We start from the raw sequence: 25,556 nt of genomic DNA on the forward strand, positions 1-25,556 counted from the left end.
GGTTATGGATGTGCAGTTAGCAAGGTGCAGTATGTAGGCCAGACAGAATTTAAAAGACTGGAAAATAAAATGCATTACTGTTTATAGGGTGATAGTATCGTATCTGGGATCTAAACCTGGTTCCCACAGCTCACCACACACACACACACATATACACACATCTTACTATATAGTGATAGATATATATATATATATATACGCACACCTCTCAGATATGAGTAAATGGGAAACTGGCTTTGTGGTTGCTTCACTACCTGATACTGTAAAAAGAAAAACATGTTCCTGCAACCAGTTAAGAAAATACATTCCTCTGGGCCAGACTACACTGACAAATTTAACCAAGTCATTTCTCTCCTTGCCTATCTGCGAAGCAAAAACTATTTTCAAGGTCACTAAAATTTCTGATTTGTAATACCGGCACAAGCCGTGCAACAGCAGTGGAGCCCCAATGCCTGTCCCTGCTGCTCTGCACGGCCCGCATACCCGCTCACTCTTCCACAATGAGACTCTCAAACACAGCGGGGGCCCCAAACCTGGCCTAAGCCTACCTACCTGCTCATAGCCTTCTTAAACATGATTTATTATTTTAAGAGTTTCTTGCATGCATATTCATGCATATTTAAGTTCAAATAAGGGGTTGGCAGAATTGCACAGAAGTTACCACATCAGTTTGTATTTAAGCAGGAATGTGTGCTGCTGAGCAGGAAAAACTCCCTCAAGTCTACTGCATCAGTTGCACAGGAATTATCCCTGCTGAGCCACTATATGAAGACCACGATGGTTTTTTGGTAGGTGCAGAAACAGACAAGAGTCTGCACTGTAGTAAAGAGGTACTTCCCCCAAAGAATCACTGCTGGCAGTGGAGGAATTAGTTCCACTCTTGTTCCAGTACTCAAGAAAGTAATTCCTCCCACTTCAGTTTTTATTGCAGAAAGAAAATGCTGTTCAAGAGACAAAGCTAGTGAAGAGCTAATGGTAAATCACATTTTGGAACAAAGCAATGTTCTTCTAGGGACTGCCCATCCCTTGAAACACTAAGCGCTGCTCTCACAATCATCTATACACACAACAGGGTTAGAGGTGCCTAAATGTGCAAGGCACTGGCCCTCAAAAACTCCTGGAAGTAAGGTTCTACCCCCAATTCTGTGTTTCCATTTAACACCCCTGGGCTTCTTTTTTAGAAGGACCAAATCCATAAACGGCAAGCCATGCAGTTTCAGGAATTCCCTGTGATATTACAGCCAGAAACAGAATTTCCATGCTTAGTCCTTGTTCTTTTCATTTAGGATTAAGAACTTGGGGAGAGAAGAGGTAACATCAGATTTTGCTGGACATTGATTCAGAACTACAGGGATGAGTACTACTTCATTTCATAACTTGCATAAATTTTCCATCCTTCCATTAAAGCATAAGGTTCTCCAGCTTAAATACACCCATATACAGATCCTGTCAATTCAGTACCTTCAGCCAGGTTGCTGTACACAGAAACAAAACCAAACTCTGAAAAACCTACTCCAAACCCCAAACAAACAAAACTCCAAAACACCCCACACTTTTTTCTTTTTATTAATAAAATGGACAGACATACACCAGACAGACATCTTAAATACCAATTCTCTGACCAGCCTGGCTATTTCTGGATCGCTCCTTTTGGTACGTTCTATTCTTGCAGCCACATGAAACTATTTTCCACATGCCACAGGACAGAGCCTAGCACCTGGAATAAAAATGCTATGCCAGGTCACATGATAGAAAGGAAAAAAAAAGTAATATTATGCCAAAACTAATCACAGTGGCGTAGACCCTTCCTCTGTTTCCTTTTTCCTAGCACTAACATGAATTTCCAAGGTCAGCCCCCTGAGTGTAAAGTACCATACAGCTGCCAGGGCTTTAAGATGCTCAAGGTAAATCTTTTCTAAGGATATTGCTTCAGATTTGAAAGTGCTGTGTCAGGTTTGTCTATATATGGTCTACATGAGCTTCTTTTTTTTGTTCTGCTTCTTACCCCATTCTTACCAATCTTTGCTGTCCAAGATTATGCTGTCACTGTCCCCTACAGAGATCAACAGGCACACACAAAGCTCACTCAGTGAAGGAGCCAGCAATCCTCCACTATGCACAATGGGAGATACACGCCATGATGAGAGAAGTGGCACTCAGACAACAGGTAATGATACCCACATGATTTCAGCTATCAGAAAAGCATACAGATGAAGACCTATTTGCAGACTCTGCTCTATGTGGCATACTAACGTGTTACTTCATTCTTCAAGCATATGGAAGTAGGTATTAAACTCTTACAAGCAGGTGAGAAAAATGAGAAGTCACCTGCTTCAAGATAAAGTTCTTCTTTGAGATCGATTGCCTTCATCTCTTGCAAGCCTACACAAAAACGCAGAATTACACAAGGCTAGAAAGCCAGTTTGCCCATGTTCATTTCTCAACTGGGAAACACAAGGAAACAGTTCCGACACTTACTTGCATGCTTACTTTTCTATTTGCTCTAGAAATGCCAGTGAAAGACAGAAGCATTAAACAAAACAGCTTCATGCTCAGATGAAAGATGTCGTTACTTCAGATAACACAGATGAGATTCCACAGCACATCTTGTGGTTTTGAGGAACAGAAAGCAAATCTGTCACTTGGAAACAGATAAGCCCTTCTTCTGAGGGGCCTTGATGCTGACAAACTTCTGCAGCTAAAAATCCAGCTCAGATAATGTTTCTTTTCCTGAAGGAAGCTACCTCAAAATTTAGCATGAAGTATGCTTGCAAAAGAACTTCAAAGTAGCTGCATAAAAAATGAAAATAAATCACATTTCCTTAGGAAAAACAGCCTATGTGTAATGCTCACAATTTTGATGAAGAGGGGGGATGGCCCAACTCATCCCCAAGTTTAGGGATTATGTAACAGCACCATCTCAAAGTCTAGAGCACTGTATTTCATTACGGACTAGATGAATAAATCTATTTTAGTTCTGACATAAAACTAAACTTACTCAGTAAAACACAAGGCACCACCTGCAAATTTGAAGTGTTCCAAATAAAAATCTTTGTCTACGGTTTCCTGGAGACAACATTCTTCTGTAACATTCGTAAACCATAATTTTGTCCCCAAATCCCTGTAACATTCTTAAGCCAGAAAGAGAGTACTGAGTAACAGAGTAATGAGTCACAGATGTAACTTAAAACTAGATTCCTAAAACCATGATGGCAACTTCAAAGTGGTGGACCAACTTCACCACCTTAAAAGGGGGAAAAAAAAAAACCACCACCCAAAAGCTGAAGGCTGCTGTTGTTCAGTATTTTCAGAGCCACCTTGGAAGTGGCATCAACAAATACTGCCCATGATGAAATAGCTGATCCACTCAGCAGCAGAGGAAGAAGCCTCTCAGCTGAGCAGAAACGACAATATTGCTTCTCAAAAACATGTCTGCTCTCCTCCTCTCTCAGCCTTCCTACCAAAGACCTGCCACATGAAAGATTATAGATGTCTCTTCTTCACTCACCTTCCACAGCTCTTAGTGAGGAATGCAGAGAAGTAACTACAGGAGCGAGGAGAATTAAAAAACTCTGTCTGATCATGAATTATCAATGTAGAAGCCTAAAACATTTTTACAGTACAGTCAACCTAATTCATCTTCCTACGTAAGGGAAGAAGTTATATTGGAACTGACACGCTCTTAACACTTCTGAAGACAACTTTTGAAGTGGTCAACTAATATTTTAAGTAGTTTCACATTAATGCAATATACAGGGAAGCCATTCAACATCACCTAGAGCAGATGACAAAGTATGCTAGTTAGTACAACATACTTTTCATATTCTAGGAAGAAAGTGTACTTTTATGCTGCTGCATGCATTAGGCAGTCTAGGTTGCTCTGTCACCACTATGGGGTGTTTTGTTAGCAACAGTGAAGCATTATATTAATCTTTTCATAGTATTTCAACAGTAATGTGCGTAAACTAGGTCTGGGTAGAGCAGCATCAACAACGTTAACACGAGTTTTGGAAACTGCTGCAGCCACTTGTCTTTACGTCTGGGCAAGTAGAGTCATGTGGGCTCTGCAGAGAGATGACTTATGTCTGGCTCTTTCTCTTCCATACAAGCACTTGAAATTGTTTCACCACAGGGTTGACATCTCCCAAACTCACCTCTGCAACACTTTCTCCCTCCCTCCCTCCTGTTCCAAAGGATTGCTAACTGGGTGGTAGCTCCTCTTTACACATATGATCTCTCCACGAAATGCCCAGCCATCAGTTGCATGTTGCTCAGCGAAAATCGAGAATTTCCAGGGAATGGTTAACTTTAGCAATACTGAAACAGAACAAGCACAAACACCACCACCCCACCCCCCCCAAAAAAAATAAATCTGGCAATTCACTCCCTATACAACCACCTTACACACTGCCTCTGCACTCTGAATACAAGAGAGCAAGCATTCCCTTAAGGGCTCCTCCTCAGACCATGGTTTCTTGACACCGTACGTCCAGTTCAGCAGCAGAATTGTCTGAAGGTACTCTCATCCCTTCTACCCCTGCTTCTGCAGTTCGTTTCCAGTGTTCCTTTCCCTTACCACCCACAGCCATGACCGTACATTTGTTTGTGGGAACACAGTTGGTCAGACCATGAAATTACCCTCTACAGTTTTCTTTTTGAGTTTTCCTAAGCTACTGCTGCTCACTGAATCCTTTTACAATCCAACATCTTGCTCATCTCCTTCCCACCTTGTAATTTCCATGCCTGCTGTTTGCAGGTGACTTTCCCCACATATCTTCAGACAGATAACAACAGGTCAGGTGGCAAATATCATGAACTGAATACTTTTGATCAACCAACCATGCTCACTACACAGTGTTTCATTTCATCCCTCCCACCACACAAGATTATACCACTACCATCACTTCTGCAGACTGATTGCAATGTGCAGTTTTAAGTGGCAACCCTAGGAGAAGACACAGGAGAAGCTTCCGTTAACTGGGGATGTATCAGGAAAACACTCAGGCAGGAAGTTTTGGAGCTACATGTGATTAGTCATATGTTTATTTGCATGTCAACATCCAAATCACAATCTTCTACAAGTAATCGTTAAGATCTGGTAACAAACTCAAGAAAAAGTAAAGAGTAACAACCAGTTGCATATAACATATCCAAACCACATGGGCTAAACGTGAATCCTTCCCATGCCAAAACACTGCTTAGGGCATGTACAAAGCACACACTGGTCTCCAAACTACAGCTAGAGAAACTCCCAAGCACTTTCACAAAAGACATTTTAGATTAAATGTCTATAAAAGGGAATCACAAATCCTCTGTGAGATAGTGTTTCAAAAAGGAAGAAATCAACCACAAGTCTTCATTATATTATAGGCTGCATTTATTGGGGAAAACTTGTTTTGTAGGCAAACATCTCGTTGAACAAGGCATCACTGAATGTAGCAGCATTAAAGCCAGCACATTCCAAACCTCCATTCCAATGCAGGTCTCTATTCCTTAGCAACAAAAGTCTCCGTATTACTCTTTTCAAACAAACAACCCTTCCAGCTGATACACTGCACCATAGCTTGCTGATTTAAATATGTGTCAAACCATTCTCTGAAGTAGAAAGGCTGCTGAGCTGAGAGGCCACTCTGATTAAATGAATAGCAATGCAGAAAGTTACATTACACGAATGTACTAAAAGGAGCTCATGTCCTGCTTTTTGAATGCTCTATGGGCTCCCTGCCCATAGGTTTAGTGCCCTGACAAATGCCGTTCCAGAAGAGTGTGCTATTGTATTAATTGACTAGGAGAAAAAACAACAGCTAGAAAAGTCACTGAAAAGCAAGGTCATGAAAGTTGAATATAACAGCTTAGCATCTCCATCAGATAGCTCACAGCAGTCTGACACCATTTGACTCTTTTGGTTAAGTATCAGATATTTAAACTTCAGTTTTTATTGGATTAATAGACACAGAGAAAGTTTGTACCGCCCACCTAAGAATGATATAAAGTAAGAGGAGAGTGTCGCACGGATACTCCTGCCTCAGCAACGTGTGTCCTGGCAGGGTTATTTTTATGTTGCTGTAAACAGACACATTCCATTCCACCTGCAGGGTCAGCAGCGGCACCTCCACACTCCCTCATCCATTTGTTTCTCTTCTAAATTTGCTCCAAGTTGGCTTTTGTTTTGAATACCTTGCAAAGAGTTTAGAGCTTACTGGGCTCAGCACAGAAAAAAGCAGCAGTTGGATTTCATTGTGTAGCAGTCCCCAAAATGACAGACACCTTGCACTGTAGGTTTGTCATTGGGGTTGGTTTGGTTGCTTTTGTTGTGTGTTGTTGGGTTTTTAGAATTTATTTATTAAAGTAATCTAGGGGCAAACTATGCAGTCTGCAATTCTGTTTGGTTTTAGCTCCAGGTTCAAGAGAAGGAACAATGGCAAAATATTGCCACGTTTGAGTCCAGTTTTCACAATCTGGAGACACATTATGCTAGTCATGTATGATACTGTGTGATCCTCTCACAAGACAAAAAAAAAAGACTAACAAAGAGCAAAAACAGAACAGCAAAAATATTAAATTCCTTATTTTTCCTGTAATCCCAAAATGCTTTCCTCATTCTCATCTGAGTAGCTAGGTGATAAATGTTGTCACAGAAATTAAGTACAGATGAAGCCTTGAGGACTTCCTCCATTGGTATACTCACACTTTGGGTTCACTATTTTGCATCAATCAGTTTACAGAACCTTTTAGAAGATGCAAGTAAGCCTCCAAAGTTTTCGGAGTTTTGAATGTCACATACAAATAAATGAATGCACACATTATTCCAATTCATTGTGCTTACAGCTTTTTTTCTTTCCCCTTTCTTAGATCTTATAGCATCTAGAACAAGTGCTCCCTCTCTTCCATACAGGCTGCAAAACCATATTTGACAAGGTCTCCTTTAAAATCTAAATGAAGGCTTGCTCTTTCACTTAACTCCTTTGTCAAATTGCTGGAATTACAGGAAAAATTCACTGAATTCATATAAAATTTTTTAATTGTCCCCCAAACCAGTGACAAGGTGTCAAAAAATTTTAAATAAAGAAAATAATACATATTAAAACAACCCTCCACAGAAAAACCAGGCTTTCATCCATACTAGCACGCCTCAAGTATGTTACTCCCTTAGCCCAACACTCACAAAATTCTTAAAATATCACTTTCAATTTGCAATTTATTGTTTGAACCCCCAGGCTTCTTGCTCTCAAACTTCTTCTTTGAGATCTAGAATTAAGAGTCAGATGGAACAGCCACAGCTCCCTGGTGGTATATCCCATTCTTGGTTAAGCTCGCTTTTTAGTATTTAGCCTAGTGCCAACAGCACAACACACCAGAGATTGCTTTACAGTTGCAGTTAGCCTTGGGCCAGTTATATTCCTGTAGCCTCTTCCAAGGGGCACAGACTTATCTGCAGAAAACATAGTGAAGAAAAGCAAAAATACTGTACCAGGCTTCGCAGCATTTTCCCTGCCAGAGACTCAGGGTTCCTTCACACACTGAAGGCCTACAGCATGGACTACAATGCCCTTTCCACCCCGCAGCAATCCTGCTTTAGTAGAGCCACAGCACACTTCTATGCTGCAATATGGAGATGAACTCAATTTGGTACTTTCCTCAAAGACAACATCCCTCCAAAAAACTCTCTCACGCAACCACGTATTTATTCACTGTTCATATCCCCTACCCTCCTATCCTATGAGCATGAGGAAAAAGAAAACCGCAAACTACCATGGCTCCAAGATTCACAGCTTTGATAGCTAAGACCCCTGCTTCTTCTCGGCACTAAGCTGCTACATATAGCATGAGTAGCATATTTTGCACAACTACAGAGTGTTTGAAATCGCCTTCTTTCTTCCATCACTGATCAAGGAGGCAATGCAACACAGAATACAAGATATAGAAGTCACAGGACTGTGAGATTACACTTAGCAGCCTGCTCCATCCACTACGCAGTGGAACAAGAAAAGGTATTTCTCTCAGAAGCAATAAAACACGGACCAGGTACTTCTCAGTCATTTCAGAGCTGGAAATACTTAATTACCTCACTGTATCTACACTAAAATCATTCCACTAGCTAGGAAGAAAGTTCCTCTCTTCAGAGATGAACTCATCAGCTTTGCCCTCCAACACCGGTGAAATCTGTCCTGGAACCTCACCCATTCCCACTAGTTTTGCAATGAGAGTAAGCCTAGGACACAGAAAAATTATGTCAAACCAAGAGGAGAGGCTAACAGAACTTATAGAACTCCCTGTGTATTCTCTGTCTCATTTCTCAAGCATCAAATCCAAACAAGGAATGGTAGTCACATTCAAGGTAGCTTGCACAGACTAATTTCAAACACCACTTTAAATGCAACCAGTACCGTAACAGCCATAATCTCCCATTTTGGGGAAAAAATAAGGGTCACAAGGATATGTGGTAAGAAGGCTGTTGTTTTTAAGATATTGATAGGTGTTATTACTGGATGCAGATCTTGAATTCCTCAGTTTGAGACACACTCAATTTACAATCATCTTGCCCCTGAGAATTCTAAAGGCTCTAACTTCACCTCCCATCAGAAGTGTGTGCATACCACAGTCACACAAAGAGAGAAAAACATCATGCTTGACCTACCAACCTACAGAAGAGCAACTGACACTAATTATTCTGGCTACTCTTAACAGCTACCTTCTTAGTTAAAAAAAATAGACTGTGGCTGTTAGAGCCCAATGCAGTCAGAGCAGGCAGGTTTTACTCCTCTAAAGTTCAGGGTGTCTGTACCTACAGCAAGTGATTCTATGGAACTAGATATATGGTAAGTTACAGATGACAAATATTAGCATTACTTTTAGAATAAATAAGTTAAATAAGAAAATTACCTTAAGACATGTCAACAGCCATTAGGTAACATTTCAGTGACTCATCTTAGTATAGTAAACCACAGGAGACCAGTGTTCCATCATTAGGAAAGCAATAATGATTCACAGCCACCACAAGAGGGACAACTGTGATTCAGATGTAGGCCCCTTAAAAGAAGGGAGGCTCCAGGGGAATCTCCATGTCCTACAGAGCACTGGTACTTCCAGGTTCACTGCTGGTAAGGTGGGAGCCCAGAGGGAGAGAAAACTCAATTTCTCATCCCTCCACACATCATATTGATCAACCTCTCTCAGTTGTAAAAGAGGCAGGGAAGAAGGTATTTATTTTTCAGCTACCAAAGAACGAGGAAATGGAGAAAGGATTGAGGGAGTACCACACGAATAAACAATTGCTTTTCATCACACCAGGAAGTGCATAAGGACAACTTGTAAGTGGTGTAATCACTGCCTCTGCTTCTCATAAAGGATTAGTTTTTCTAATTACTGCAAATATTTTTATTGCCACAGCTCACACTGAAGAGTAAACAAAGCTGGGGAAACAGCTCTCACAGTCCAAAGGACAGAAGGAGCCTATCTTGCAGTGCAGTCATTTCAGACTGCAAGGAAGTCACTGGCCTCATGAGTTAGCCTGACCCTCACTTCCCTTCCTCCTCCCACCCTCCCTCTGACACACTGAGAGGTTGTGGCTTGGTTCTTAATGCCAGACGTGATTTCTCCCCCACTCTTTCCAAATTGAGCTCCTCCATAACCAACTGCAACACTACTCCCACCCTCCCCTCCTGCTCCCCTGCAACTCACCTTCACCTCTTTCCATTAAGTTAATCCACACTTAATCAAGACCAGAAAGCAAAGCAAGCTGCCTAACAAACACGCCTGCCCCACCATATTTACCACTCTGCTTGTTTATGCTTGCTTGAACTACCTTGGTTTTGTCTTGCCTATACACAGATCTCAAGCGCAGGAATTAATATTTTGTACAATGCTTAACGTTGCGAGAACCCAATCCCAATTACTCACAAGCACTTCTGTAGCATATGTTATTAAATGTCAGCTTGCCTATGTACCAATTTTATTGCTATTAACAGTTCGGTAGAAGCAACATTCCTGACTCTGGTTATTGAAAAACACAGCTTACACTGTGAAGCTTAAACAAAACAAAAAAAAAAAAAACAAAAAACCAAAAACCAACACACCAACCAAAACCCTGAGAAATAACAAAGGAAAGAAAACCCTAATAGACCACACCCCCCTAAGAAACCACAAAAAACCCCCACTACCATACCAAAAAACCCCACATCCCTTTTCTCCTCCAAAAAAATTAATAGTCTTGCTCTGAAGGTTCTTCCACCTCACTCCCATCTTACAGCTATTGCTTATTTCAATGCTATTGTATTAGAAGAAATGAAAGAAAAAAATCAGGAAACCTCTGTGGCACTGGAAGAAAGCTATGCTTTTACCCAAGTAAACCATGTATTTAACACCTTCTAGGCTGAAACAGTCTCCAAACATACTGTTTTAGGAGATAGTAAAATAAGCCCATTCATACCAAATCAACATGTTTTTAACCAAAACAGATGTATACTCATCCCTCTAGAAACACTGATCTTTTGCAAGTATAGTTGAAAATGGTAATTCTGCTAAAGTTAGACTTCCAGCAGGCTTTCGATAGATAGTTTCTTTATACTGTGCAGTAAGACAGTATCAAATTAACCGGTCAGCAGGCCATAAAAGATGCAGAAAACTCAAGGTGAGCAAGTCTAGTGAGGGCCAGTAGAGATGGTTTCAATGACTAGAGTAAGAGGAGAGAAGTCAGAGGGAGTAGCAAATAACTAAAAGGACTGGTCATCAATACAGTCAACTGGATTAGCTGCAGAGGACGAAACCATATGGCTGTCAATGAGTAAAATGTGAAGCCATAAATGATCACGCAGGTTCAGGTGACAAAACAGCTGACCCTATCGACAGGCATCAGATCCCAGTGTACCAAGGACAACCGTAATGCATCCAGTTAACTTGTAGGTGATTACCTTCCCAGCAACTACTACCACTACCTCAGCTGGTGACTGTCAGTCTTGTGGGTGGTTTTTCTACTGGAACATCAGCATAAATCCACAAAGAAGCATAAGGAAAGTGATCTTGTGAAGACCTAAAGAGAATTCAGCCAAGGAGAGATGTGGAGCCAATGGAAGATCTCATCAGGTGGAGGCGGGGGGGGGGGGGGGGCGCACACAGGAATTTCTAGCAGGGTAAGTTTACAAATAGTTGAAAATGATAGTTCTGCAAAAGTAGCAGAAAACTATTCCAGAAAACTATTAACAGGACTAGATGAAATTCAAATCTTTTTGGCCAAAGAGGGATGGCCAGCCATCAGACAGTACATGAAATATTTTGAAGCTATTTAATTCAGAAAGACCTAATTTTACTTCCAGACAGCTGGGAAAAAAACCAAACATTCACAATGTACTTGCAGTAGCTAACCTCAGAGATACATGGTGGTATTGACAACAGGTCAGACTTGGCATCCTTGTGTAACAATTTTAGGCACATGAATCTGGTCTGTTTTCCCACCTGAATCAGAAAAGCTCCATGCTGCTAGGTCAAAGGGGCTGACTTTATCCTTGAGAATATAAATAGACAATAGCAAATAGGATTAAAAGTGTTGTATTACTGGTGCAACTGCTAGTGAAATACTATGGCCAGGTCTGAAATCCACAGCTCAAAGACTGAAATGAGATCTGATTCAAGAAAAAAATGCAAAAATAAAGGTGTATCTTCAATCTTTTTAAGTGAAATTCATGAACAGTTCTATCTATTTAGCCTACTAAAAGGCAAAAGGGACAACTCAGTCTTCAAGTCTCCTGTAGGTGAAAAATTCAAGAACTCTCTTCAGTCTAGGAAATATGTTACTAGATACAGTGATGGAAGTTGAAATTATGCATATTTAGACTAGAAGACAAAGCAAAATATGTGCACACACACACACACACTCTGCAATTCTGATTGGGTGCAGTCTCATGGCAAAGAACCTTGCTTATCAACAGGGAGCTGAAAATATGTGTTGTTAAAGCAAATGTGGTGTTCAAGTCCAGGTGCTCTGCAGATCTTCAAAGGCTGGCATCTCAGAAAACCCCATCTCAACCTAAAAGTCATTATCAACCAAAGCAACAGTTTAAGTTGTTACAATGATTTCTAACACAGATGCTAAAAAGATTCACTGCATAGAAGTGCATTCTCCCAGGTGTGTAAAGCCTTAACACCAAAGCATCCAGTTCTAACAACTTTAGATGTATGAGAATACAGATGTGCTTTGCTAATAAATGTTTCCTTTCAGTGTTTCATTGGAAACTCTAACAACAACAATAGTCAAATATCGCTTAAAGGCAATGAAAGGAACCACATCTAGGAGGGCAAACAGTTTATGGTATCTGTCCTCCCTGCATGGCTGATTCTGATTTTGCACTTCAGAAAAATTTCCCCTCTCACACTCAGATTTGAACTTAATACTCTGCCTAAATAAAAAACTGATAACAATTTTCAATGTTTCCCCCTTTTTTTTTTTTTAAATATACAGATGAAAATCTTTATGGACAAGATAACACACACAGGTATGTTGTTAGAATTTAAAATACTTAATCTCCTTATCACCCCTCTTATCTAAGCAGCATACAGCGCCCTTTCTGTTTCTTGCTCCTGCAAGCAAAAGATAGCAATATCCCCTCTGCTTTCATACCAGACTGGACTGCTGCAAGAACAAACCCAGTCCCTTCCAGATATCAGTAAAGCAGTGTTTTATTTATTTTCTCAACTGAAGGACATTGCAGAGGATCAGGGTCCCACACAGACTCCCCCTTTTATTTTTTGAGAATTCAAATTAGAAAAGGAAAAACAGCCTTAGAGACCAGAGAAAAACAGAGCAGCAGAGCCAGGTAATCCAGGCAATGTGCTGAAGCTGCTATCAGTCATCACAGAACATTCCAGGTAACAATTAATTCAAAATTAGTATATTGCCTTCTGCTACCATCACTGAACTTATGTTCCATTTCCCCTCCTTATATCAGGTATGTTGTAAGTTAAGAGCATGCAAAAATGCCAGAAACCTAGAAGAAACCCAAAACAGCTCAAAGGGAAGTCTCACACCTTTCCATTTGGTTTTGTGAAGTTAAGAAACAACACTCTTTGCCACAGGGACTAAACTCCATTGATTTTCTTTACATGGATAGGCCATTCTTGAAAACTGCTCTGATTGTGAAAGGAAGGTCAATAGCCTTTAGAAGGATGTACCTTCTACACGCAGAATCTCAGAGAATTAAGTGACTTAAAATGAGTCATTGCAGAACCCTTCTGATCTCTTTAGAGAAGCAAAAAAGGAAAAAGCCACACACTAGTGTGCTACGATTAAAGATATTTCACTACCCATATCCACCGTGCTCTCACCACATTGCTGATACCTCCTCTGTTCTGAACATTTCTCATCTAAGCCATCTGCTTCAACTGTTTCTATGTAATTATTTCACTTTGTAACACCTAGGAATCCTCGCCATAGCACAGAACCCACGATGCTAGGTGATATCTAAATACAGGCAGCAAACTTACACCCACAAAAGCAAACACTCAAGGCACATGTGCACACACAGAACAGAAGCCTGTCCCAAACAGATTGCTTCTACCAAGGCCACCTCTTCCCTGAATGCCTCCATACTCCTGTGAAGAACGTGACAAACTTAGGTCTTCGTGTATAACACAACTAACAAATTAATTGTCAGACAAATTGAATTCTAGTTTGTAGTTACTGTTTTTATGCCCTCTAACCCCAGTCACACTCCGAATGCACTCTGAGAAATCCAGAATGATAGGGAAGCATACATCCCATTTCACACTTTCCACTACATTACATACAAGTGTTGTCCACCTTTTCACGTGTTCTCAGAAAACAAGACTTTTTCCCAACAACTACAACTTTCTGAATTTGCTAAGGAAGAGATCTTGGCACAGGGAAATTGCCATTTTTAGGATCTGGAAGTTGGATTCATATTAGGAATATACTATGAATATACTATGGCATGGACTATTGCCTGTCATCAGCTACTTGTTTCCCTGAAAAGACTTTTGAAAACATTGATTTTAGTGTCTGATCAGAGCATTGTAACAAGCATTGCCAAAGCAGCAGCCACTCAAAAGAAGTTCTAGATCAATCCTGTCAATATTAAGAGCAACTGCAAGGAAAAAATTTCTTACTACCCAGATGTTAGGAGGACTCAATACATGAAGAAACAGTAAAGCTTATACGGTTTCTTCCTTTCACATGCATTATAGCCATCATCTCCCATTATTCAACCATTTTATTGTGCTATGTGCTCAGTGAGAGGTCACAAGCTCAAGCTTGCTCACAAGCTTTGCTAAGTATCAGAAGTCATTGGACTCGAAAATATTACCATGAACTCTCAAATTTTAAAAGTCACATGCTATACTGAGTAGTAATCAACACATTGAGCCTGCATTGATCAGCCCTTCAAAGTTCTTCAAATTATCAGCTAAAAATTAATGCAAGTACACAAGGGAGAGATTAGAAAAGAAAGGCTGCAGTGCAAGAGTCTTCCACTCTGCAAAAGAGCATTCACACCTCTGAAAGAGGGAGCTTACTTGTGTAAAGCACTAACCTCAGAAAAGAAGGATCTTGCTCTGTAAATGAGACAAAATTATTTTATCTTCTAGTTAGCAACCTCTGCCTTATTTACTCCTCAGATGCACTGAACACTTCATTTCTCCAATACCGCATTAACTGTCTCACATGCTACCAATCACCACCATGAGACAAGTATCATCTTCATCATCCTGCAGATGGTTAAGATGAGAGGCAGCCTTGCCTCAGGCCACAATGAGTCAGTGGTAGAAGCAGAATCTCATCTCTCATTCCTCAGCTCCTTCCTTCAGACAGCAAAGTTAAGACTCCCACTGTCTTAAGAACTGTATCTTGACTAGCTAAAGTGTATCCAATTAAAAAGAAAGATCTAGAAAGTAAGAAACAAACAACTGCAAAAAACCTGTGGTTTAAGTAACTCAGTAAGTGCCTTGATAGAAAATACAGATATAAAATAATTTGTTCCTATGAAGTTAACTACAAAGACACTCTCTTGTCTGCAGTCCCAACTTTAGCTGTCACTCCATCTCTAACTTCTATCACAAATAAAGCATCAACTCAAACCGTCCCCTTGACATTACAAGCCCAATTTGTGCATAGAAAGCCTTCTATGCTGCCTGCAAAAGGTGGACAATGCACACGCCCCCTACAAAAAAATTAGTATTAGCTTCCCTTTCAGTTTTCCAAGTGCTGACCGCAACAGTATTATTTTTAGTATAAGTTCCGTAATAATTGGATGAAACTTAGGCATTTCAGGACTCGGTGACAGCAATGGTTTCTTTCTGGTGACAATTTACATGCAAGTCTTTCTGCAGTTCTTGCACCTCTGTAATTCATTTGCAGTAGAGAAACAGGAGACAAAAAAACAAAGCATCAAAGACTATCTCTAGACAACACTGCAAATTTAAAATGAAGGTTTCTTTTTAAAAGTGTGCAATATGCTGTTACTGAAAAAATGCTTTCAACTCTTCGAAGATGACACTGCAACACACATTAAGATGGCAATTGCTTTGCATATGACTGGGTTAACAAAGCTTGCAGTATTGCTGTAGCACCAGAGCTTTTACCAACTGATTTACAGCTTTGATGTGGCTCATCAGACTTTATAAGCTACCCTGACACAGTGCTAGGTCTCTGCTGACAGAAATAGCAAGACTCCCTTCAGCTGCAGACTTTGGCTGGTCCGTTTTAAACTGCAGTCTTCCTGGTAGGATTTCCTCATCAGCATCAGACTCTTCTGCGGGCAGTGATTGAAGCAGTGCTTAAAGGGGCTATCATACACAATATTTAAAGCAGTACACACTGGACTACTTCCCTCTTGAAGTGACAGAGTTGAAGATAAGTAACAATAGCTTTCATTGTCTCCAGAATAAGAAGAGAAAGGCATTACCTATTTTCCTCATCAGGCAAAATACTGCAACATAGATGGGAGAAATAAGCTAAATTAAAACCGTATTCATAAGTATTGCCTTGAAATAGTAACAGTTGCTTTCATAGTCTGTGTGGCTCCTGTGCTATGGGTATTATGTACATTTAGTGCAACTAGAGGGGGGGAAAAAAACAAACAAACAAAAAAAGAGGTGGCAACTCTCAGCAATTTGTATGCTTAAGCATATTTTCCCTTTCATCTTTCCTGTCTGTTCTCTTCCATACCCTTCATTGCAGTTTTCCTGTTTTCTAGAATCCCAGCTGCTATGAGAGAAACACCAGAAGTTACCCTAGTCTTCCAGCTATGACTGTCAACCTTTGTTTTCCCCATCTGCTATCAGTACAGCACCCTGTACACTAAAGAGCATTGATCGTCTTACAGAACAGTTTGACTTGAGACTCCTGCTACTTCTCTAACATAGAAGTTTGTTATTTGCAACAAGATTTTGCCTGTATATACAATCTATTAAGGTTTTCCTTCATTAAAAGCTGCCCTACAAGACAACTGCAGGCATACCAGCCACAGTTTCCCAGAGGGCTGATGGCATTATAAAGGAGTTTGTTTCTTCCTCTCAGCTTTGCCCACGGTGATACATCACTCAACTCAAGAGTACAAACACCACACACACACACATACAGAGAAACAGGTCTCCTCCTATTTGCCAAAAAGCCAACCCAGGCCTGCACAGAAAGCCAGCAGTAATCAGCCAGCTGCTCACTAAAGGGTATTTCTCTAGAAGTATTTGAAGCTTTGCTACTCCAGGATCCCAGATGAAAACTGCTCTAAGAGGGGTGTGGGCCAATGAAGAGGAGACTTCACAAATTAGTAAATACCACTAGCAGTTACTTCATACTGTCCCCTTAAAAGGCTGGTGACCACTCCAAATGTGCCTGCCACATGCTAGTGGCCAGTTTTATAACTATGAAAATCTATGTGCTATATTAAAGAGCAAGTAGGTGACATTCAGACTGAAGCCTTTTACAGAAGGCTACAGAAGCTTTCCTACTAACTGATTTCATGACTTACATCGGAAAAAAAAAAATAGAAATCTGTCACCCAATTAAGCAATCCAGATGGATTACCATAGGACAGAAGCCTCCATTAAAAGTTAATATTAGAAATGTCAACGAGAGACCCACTATTGAATAATTCAAAGCAAGAAAAGGTCTCTCTCACCTCTTGTCACCTGCTTTGAGCAATCCTTTGGCAAGATGTAACAATCAGTTCCAGCAAATGATGGCTGGGCTGAATACAGGATGAAGAGGCATATAGAAAATAAATAATTTTTTTAAAAAGGAGGAAGAAGCTTAGCTGCACAATGCCTATGAACTCTATGGCTTGAACAAGAAGCTGTCTTTAGCCACCGTGTCTGAAAAACTCTGTGTACAACTGGAAGAGGACTAGCAAACAGCACAATCTTCTACCTTCACAGTGTTCCTCTGTCTTACTAAAGAAGTTCAAAGTTTTAGAAATGAGAACATTTTTTGGACAAAATCAGTTTAGTTAGAACAAGCAAGCTCTGGCATATTTTCATCATCCTTTTTGTCTGTAAGTGAAATATACTCGATATTGCTCTTTCACTTTACAATTATAAGCATCCATTTAAGTCCCAACATTTTCTTTCAACTTTCTAACCCTGGTCAGCTCACTATGGGTTTTTTCCTTCTCAGTATCAGCAGTCTCCCCAGTAACAGAAAACAAACCAAGAAGCAGCTCAAGAATTTGCCCAATATTGGCTTAGTTATGTTGGCAAGTTCAGTAAAATCTGGTCTTCATATTGTGTCATAACAAAAGCTGAAGCAACTATTTGATATGGAATGAAAAATGATCTTAAATCTAACAACAGGGAGCAAATGAGGAGGAGTTCTCTCAGATTTTCTCCACTCCCTGCTAAAGATTTTGCTGAGACCCATCCAAGTTTCTCTCACCCTCCTCATAAAACACAATCTTGAGGACTCTCTGCATAGCAGTCAAGACGTCATTGCTGGCAAAACTTCATCTTGTATGAGAGAAACCACTATCCCAGCAGCTCATGGTACTAACAAGTTCTTTAAGAATATTCAGACGTGGGTTTGCAATTAAATTTAGAAACCTGTCATCAGTCTTTGCAAGCCTAAATAGAAAAGGTACCAATTACTAGAATTCCCCATTATTCTGTACACTGCTAACTTAGCAAAAGCACGCACTAGTAAGAATTCCCAGGGACATCGAATACCATTCTTTTCTCACTGAAGAGCTGCAGAGAAGCTGCAAGGAGTGATTTTTTCCCTTCATTCCTTCTCTTTTCCATGATTTCATGACTCAATTTCTCAAAGCAATCCTATTCTATTTTTTAAATTATAGCAGCTACATCTGAAGAGAAACCACACAATTATTTAACAAAAACAGAACCATATAATCTGTTCGTTTTGCATGTCATAGAGAGTGCAGTTACATTTGGAAGTGTAATCAACTCTGGTTAAGACACTAATATTTTTCCAGGTTTGTGTACAAAGAAAATTACTTCTGGAAGTTCTGCTGAGTACTACACTATAAACAACACAGAAAAACCACACTGTATGTTCATGAGGCCCACCTGTCTTATATAGAGGGGCTGGAATCAACTGCTCTGTGTCTGAACTGTTAAATTTGTTTGAAAGATTTGAGACAGCGAGACAATTCCTCCTCCTTCCAAATCTCAAGACACTTTCACAGTCTAAAAATCTCTACAGGAGATTCTCTAGATGTAAATGGAGGGTCTCAATTTGAAATTCCAGCATCAATAAAAACCCCAGAATAGCCTAACTGAAACAGCCTAATTTAGGGAAAAAAAATTTTTTAAAAATTCATTCATCTGCAGTCTGCAACTTACTCTCTTTTTTTTGTGGTAAGGAAAACTAGACTTAAATTCCAGTTTGTAATAATAAATACCAGGGGAGTCTCTCCCACAATAAACACATGTCAAGCTCACTCATTTTGTAAGACTGCATTAAGTATTTGGCCAGAAATCTTGCAGTTACTCCTCCCCTTGTTTTAGAATAAAACATCCATTACTCTACAGAGTCCAACAGTTGTAGCATGAGAAAGACTTTACCACTGGCACACTGTTTGAAGCTTGCATGAAGCATAAGTCATTTCCTAAACCTAAAATATGCATGAAACTTAATGAGATTCCAATATGGGCAAAACACAGCACTGAAGACATTTCATCGAAGGAAGTTGGTTACACCTCAAAGCCTTTGCTCAACACTCAAGTAAAGATGACATATACATTTGGGAAATAAAGATCTACAACCTGCCAAACAGACCGGCAATGGAACACCAGCCTGTCATGGTTTAACCCCAGCCAGCAACTAAGCCCCACACAGCTGCTCATTTACTCCCCCCCTGGTGAGATAGGGAAAAGGATCAGAAGATTAAAAATGAGAAAATTCATGGGTTGAGATAAAGACAGTTTAATAGGTAAAGCAAAAGCCCTGCACACAAGCAAAGCAAAGCAAGGAATTCATTCACCACCTCCCATCAGTAGGCAGGTGTTCAGCCATCCCCAAGAAAGCAAGGTTCCCACACATAACAGTTACTTGGGAAGACAAATGCCATCACTCCGAACGTCCCCACCTTCCTTCTTCTTCCCCCAGCCTTATATGCTGAGCGTGACATCACATGGTATGGAATATCCCTTTGGTCAGTTGGGGTCAGCTGTCCCAGCCATGTCCCCTCCCAGCTTCTTGTGCACCCCCAGACTACTCACTGGTGGGGTGGGGTGAGAAGCAGAACAGGCCTTGACTCTGTGTAAGCACTGCTCAGCAGTAATGAAAACATCTCTATATTATCCACACTCTTTTCAGCACAAATCCAAAACATAGCCCCATACTAGCCACTATGAAGAAAATTAACTCTATCCCAGCCAAAACCAGCACACAGCCATAGAAATATAATGCATGTCTAACAGCCTCTAATTTAGAGGCAATACCAAGATGGTTTCTCATTCCCATCTTCAAGTCACACTTGTAACCCCCAATATTGCCTTTGACAAGTTGATTTTTTTAAAAAAAAAAAAAAGGAAGAGGATATCCTTGTTGTCACTTGCATCCTATACAAAAGCAGCACTTTTTGTATCCTACATGCAGTCAGAGAAATCCTCTTAGCATCTCAGGGGGGCCAGATGCTCAATGTTTCACACAGCTGCTATCTTCAAGAACGCCGTTTCCAAACTACATTTCCTCCAAGTATGTGAACAGTAAGATTTTCAGTTGCTTGAAAAGTGATACAGAAGTTTGAAGATATTCACTGAAAGAGTAAAATACACACCGTCTGGCAAATTTTTATTTCCCCAGAATACATAAGTACTAAAGCTGTTAACACTCCTCCCCTCACCATACAAACATACAGCCCTACCTCTTCCACAGGAAAAAAATATTATTTGCTTTAATCTTTCTTGAAAGTAGTTTAAATATTTTTCTTCAGGTTTTCTAAAACTGATCAGAATAAAGCAGACACTCTGTATGGAAAATATAAGCCCAAACAGTTTGGCCATCTTACCAGCAAGTGCACCACTCTTATAGTGGAAAGCTGTCTGACAAACAATTGCAGGATCACTACCAGCTTTGATTTTATTGTAAAAGACACAAAATGAAGAAGTTTTAGTCCTTTAATTGCTTCAAAGACCCCATTTTTTTTTCTTTGCCACCTTAGCTATTTGCTGCAGAGGATGTAAATCCAGACATCACAGTCTGTGTTTTATTAAAAAGCCTTCTCCGTTTCTTTTTTTAACTTACAGGATGAAATCAATCAAAACAGAAAAAACGTACTTATGAATCATATGCCCTAAAGAGAGGGTCAGCCTTTAACTACCTAAAATAAAAGCATATATGCTGCTCATATACAACAGTACCACTATGGATACCTCAGCTGCCTCTAACACTGATCACGAAAAGCCGAGTACCACGATCTCTATAGGAGAGATCAGAACAGAACTGCCTTAACGTGATAACCTCGACTTCTCTTCGAAGGGACTTCAAACAACTTGACAGTGCCAGCCCATGGGAAGAAACAGACTTTGTTCAGCACTCTCCCCCCATGCTCTCCATCAGGCTCTTTCACAGTCCTCAGTGACGGGGAGAACACTCTATAGTGCCTGTTCCTGTCAGCACCCTCATATAAGGGCAACGATGCTTTCCTGCACTTGGATGTCTGGTGAAAGCAGGGACCCATGTATGAAAAATGAGCCACTGTCTGTGTCAATCCTTGCCTTTTCCCTGTTTGAGAATGAAGGCAGAAGAAAATATTCTGAAGAACCAGAGGACTGACTTAAGAGTCTATGAACATCTATTGAGACAGTCTATTTTTTTGTAAGCCTTCAAATCCCCCACTAGCAGAGACCAGAAATTCTTTTAACCCTTCTTTGCTAAAACTGCATCCATTCCTCAAAGAACAGGGTTTCCAACTCTACGATCAATAGCTTCTTCTCAGGGAAACTAATCAGCACTTCAGTGCTGCTGTGATTCGAGACCACAGCCAGGAAGTGCACTCTCACTGTTTTCACCCTGTACAAAGTAGTGTGACAAGATGTTATTTATTTCCAGCAACATTTCAGGATTAAAAAAAAAAACAACCCACAAGCCCAAAACCAACAAAAAACCAAGCAAACTAAAAAAAAAAAAAGAAACAAGAAAAAAAAGCCCACTCAACACCCCACCACAATAAACCTTTTACCTCCAGGTTAGCTGCTAAACTGCTGAAGCATGCCAATAACTAATGTGAAAAAAATAAGGAGTAAAGTTAAATATCCCCAGTAACTAAGCATTATTTTAGAATCAGATCCACAGCTTATCTTGACCACCCGAGACTGGTGAGCAAGAACTAGGTTACCCCAGGTTGTCAGTTGCAGAGTCTGAAGCCCAAGCCCTCTCTCCCTCAAAGAGACAAACACTTGGAAGCTGTGATATTCTCAGAAAGCTGAGTTAACTTGCTGTAAAAAAGCTGCTTAGTAGACTACACATGATCTTTTGGGAGGCGTGATGAAATATTCATTTCTGGTCTAAGGCATCTATCACACCATATGGACGCCCATTAGTTCTCACACAGAGTAACAGCTAAGGAAAAAAACACAGCACTGGAACAGAGAAACCCAAATTCCCAGCTATTATATAGCTGCTGTCAATGTCATCAAGAACCATTCTCCCCCTCCCCCCCATACCACACTGCTAGCTTTCAACTCAAAGTACTACACAAATGAATGCCCAAGACTTAAGGTAACAAAGGAATGTATGTACTGAACACCTTTGACTGCTCTGGGAAGACACATCCATCGTGCTGTTGCACAGTTACTGAGGAAATAGTGACTAGCAACATCTACTGAAGATCAGGATCCCAAAGTCTTGATGCTCAACTGTCCCAGTGCAGAACTCTTCCAGACGAAACCACACATCAATAAAGACGACACAGGGACAGAATCATTCAGACAGGAGTATGTACTCAGTCAGTCCCAGGCCGCAGTAAGAGTTAAAATATAGCTTTCTTACTGGTATGTTACACACTACTTTCCACCCCACACACTTCCCCCAAAAAAACAACAACAAAACACAAATTTGCATGAGGTCCAAATACATGAAGGTTTCTACTAGGCAAATTGAGAAGAGTAGACTGAAATAAACCTGTATCATACTCTTCTACATGAAGTGACAACACAAGCTCTCTTCTACAGCCTAGATGAGTGTTATCCAGGAAAGCAGCAGAAAATGGCTTACTTTAAGAACTCAAGTGTCCTCTTTTACCCCAGAGTAATTACAGAACACAGCAGACATTCATTCTGGGGAGCAGAGTACAATAGCTGTTTGTTACCATCAGTGTTACAATCTAGCATTTATCTAAGGCTATCACACACAGAACAGACAGCACAAAAATGCTCAAGAACTCAAAGTACTACCCAGAAGAAATTAGAGGCAAAATCCCAAACACCAGTACTAAGGCTCAGCCCACAACTCACAATTTAGCCACCCAGGAATCTATCTGTTGAGCATATATTTATCTAAGTTTCACCTAAGAAGCATTAGGCATAGCTAGTCAGAGAATAAGCAGCAGAAAAATATTTAAAGCATTGTAATCTACTGCTGGTAATGAAAGTTGAATCTTACAAGTTGGAGACACAGGCTTGGTAAAGAGGAAGAATGCCCATACACGTTTATCATTAGAAACAAGTTTTCATTATGAACTCAGAAGTCCGTAACCAACAGAAACAAAGATGTAGAAGTCTGCATTTACATAATCTTTTTTTCTACCCAGGTACCTCACAAATTCCTCCACATTGAAGCCTAATCTTAAATTTAATAAAGCACAAGGTGTTACCTTCCCATATCCTTCCGAGGTGAGAAATGCAAATTCCTTTACCCCCCATGCATCCTACAGCAGTGTCAGATTAGACTTTCCCAAATCACAGACTTTCATACAAACACAAATCCTGCCCCAATGTCCACTTTCTTGTAAAAACACCACCAGATTCACCCACACTAGAGTTCAAATTGAGAAAACTGTTATTCGACATTGCCAGACAGGATTTTAGGAAGCATCCGACTCAATCTTCTAAAACAGCATGTAGCATTTTAAAAGCTACCTTGTTTACATGAAGAGCAAGAGTGAAAGGCACTAGTTAGACTGGTGTGAGCTGCCAGCCCCCTCATTTACTTGCATGCCTAAGCTTCTGCAAAGGAGAGCAGTCCAACAACACTGAGATACTGCATGGGAAATATGAAAAAGCAGAATTTATCCCATGCTACAAAGAGATTCCTGTCCCATCTTGAGGACAACAGAAACAACAGGATTTCAGACATATCTATTCTATACATCCCTGGGTAACCTCCCACCCAGAGATAGTAAGAAACTCAAATAACATCAATAAATAATTCACCCTTTCCTCTATTACAGAAACATGCATAACATTCATAAACATTTTTTCTAAACATATTCTATTCCAAATGAGGAGACTAACTGTTCTACTTAATTTCCCGTGGTCAGTATATTTGAGTCCCTAATTATTATTTTTGAAGATTGCACATTGGCTGAAGGAATGCAATCAGCTGAATACAAACACTTGTTTGGACTCTTGCAGAACAGCAACACATACTTTTCCAGAAGGGCACACTAGATTGAACATGTAATTACAAGCTCAACTGTAACAGCACAAATAGACTAAACAAGCACTGTTCAAGTTACTCATGCTCAGCTTCGAAAGTTTGACCTCTGAAGCCAGAAGTACATTCACAAAGGAGAACCAATTTTCCCAAACAGTCAAACACAAACACAAGTTTAAGCAAGCTTACAAATCCTGAATAATCAGAGTACATTTAGTCAAGACTAAATTTCTCCATCTCAAAAGTTTCAGCTCTGACACAGAAAAAATCAAATTTTATTTCCCCTTCCAGTGCTTATACTTCTCCATAGACTACTATAACTGCACCACTAATAGACAATTAATCCATTTTATCTGCATCACGAAAAATATATTTTTAAGTAGAAGTCAGACTTCCCCAGTGAGTTCCCTTCCTCCAAAAATCCCAAGATCTCGTAACTCTCTTCTCTCACAACTTTCTGCCAGAGAACACTCATAGCTTCAGGAGACAATTGTCTGTATCTTGGTTCTTCCTACAAAGAAATACACTTACAGCCAAACCACCTGCAGCTACAGCTCTTACTAAGACCTTCTGCAAAACAGGTACAATTTCCATATTGTACTCTTATCTAGGACAAGCTACCGTTTGCAGCAGTATGTAACTAAAAAAGATCTTTAAACAAGTTCACTCTCTATATGTTTTATTGTAGGTTAAAAAAAAAAGTACTTCTGGAGCTGAATTATTGCTAAGTACAGAAGTTTTATGAGAGAACTATGGCTCCATACTAAATCTGCGCAAGGTTTATCTCCCCAGTGAAGCAAAACACTGTTAAAAATAGATGCCCAAAACAAGACTTCTGCTACTCTGGAATCAGTTCTCAGATTAAAAACCAAGCCTAAAAAGTGTCTGAGGCACCACAAACGTGAAATAATGCTCAGACCTGGAGGCTAGAAAGGCCAGTTCTTCAGAAGTCCTGGGTGCCAGCCGCATAGACTGTGATAGGCAACCCCAGGTTCACTGGCAATCTCACTGGTGTAAGGTCACAGACATGTCAGTTGGAGCAGAGCTCTGGAGGCCATTAGCCCCACCATCCTCTCTGAATAGCAAATATCATGCCCATCTGCAAGAAGCAAGATCTGGGGTCAGCCAGCACAACCCAAGTCACTGCAGAGCTAATCCTCCTGGAAGCCATTTCTAGGCATGTGAAGAATGAAGTCATGACTGGGAACAGCCAGCATGAGGTTAGACTGCACCCAACCAACCTGATTGTATTCTAGGACATGAGAAGGGTCTGTACAGGCAGAGGGAGAGCAGTGGATGTTGTTTACTGCCGTTTTAGCAACGCCTTTCACTTGGTCTCCTGTGGCATCCTCAGTTAGTTTGTTGAGATATGGATTGAGTAAGTGGACAATACCACCAGACTCAAGGCTTGTGATCAGAGGTACAAAGTTCAACTGCAGGCTGTCCCATTCCCATGGAAATAACTCCAAACTTCACTAGGTAAAACCTTGAACAACCT

General features: G+C 40.3%; 1 protein-coding gene across 2 annotated transcripts in view; it reads right to left on the reverse strand.

The window, feature by feature from the left end:
• PHLPP1 (PH domain and leucine rich repeat protein phosphatase 1) overlaps positions 1 to 25,556 on the reverse strand; it is a 143,391-nt gene that overhangs the window by 86,785 nt on the left and 31,050 nt on the right. Inside the window, exon 2 of one of the 2 annotated variants that reach the window (XM_074873501.1) lies at positions 2,329 to 2,382. The exons of the other annotated variant lie outside the window; for it this stretch is intronic. Coding sequence (XP_074729602.1) covers positions 2,329 to 2,382 — 54 coding nt within the window. The remainder of the gene's footprint in view (positions 1 to 2,328; positions 2,383 to 25,556) is intronic. 2 annotated transcript variants of the gene reach the window in all.

Source organism: Strix uralensis, chromosome 1, assembly GCF_047716275.1.
Source record: "Strix uralensis isolate ZFMK-TIS-50842 chromosome 1, bStrUra1, whole genome shotgun sequence".
NCBI classification, from domain to species: domain Eukaryota; kingdom Metazoa; phylum Chordata; class Aves; order Strigiformes; family Strigidae; genus Strix; species Strix uralensis.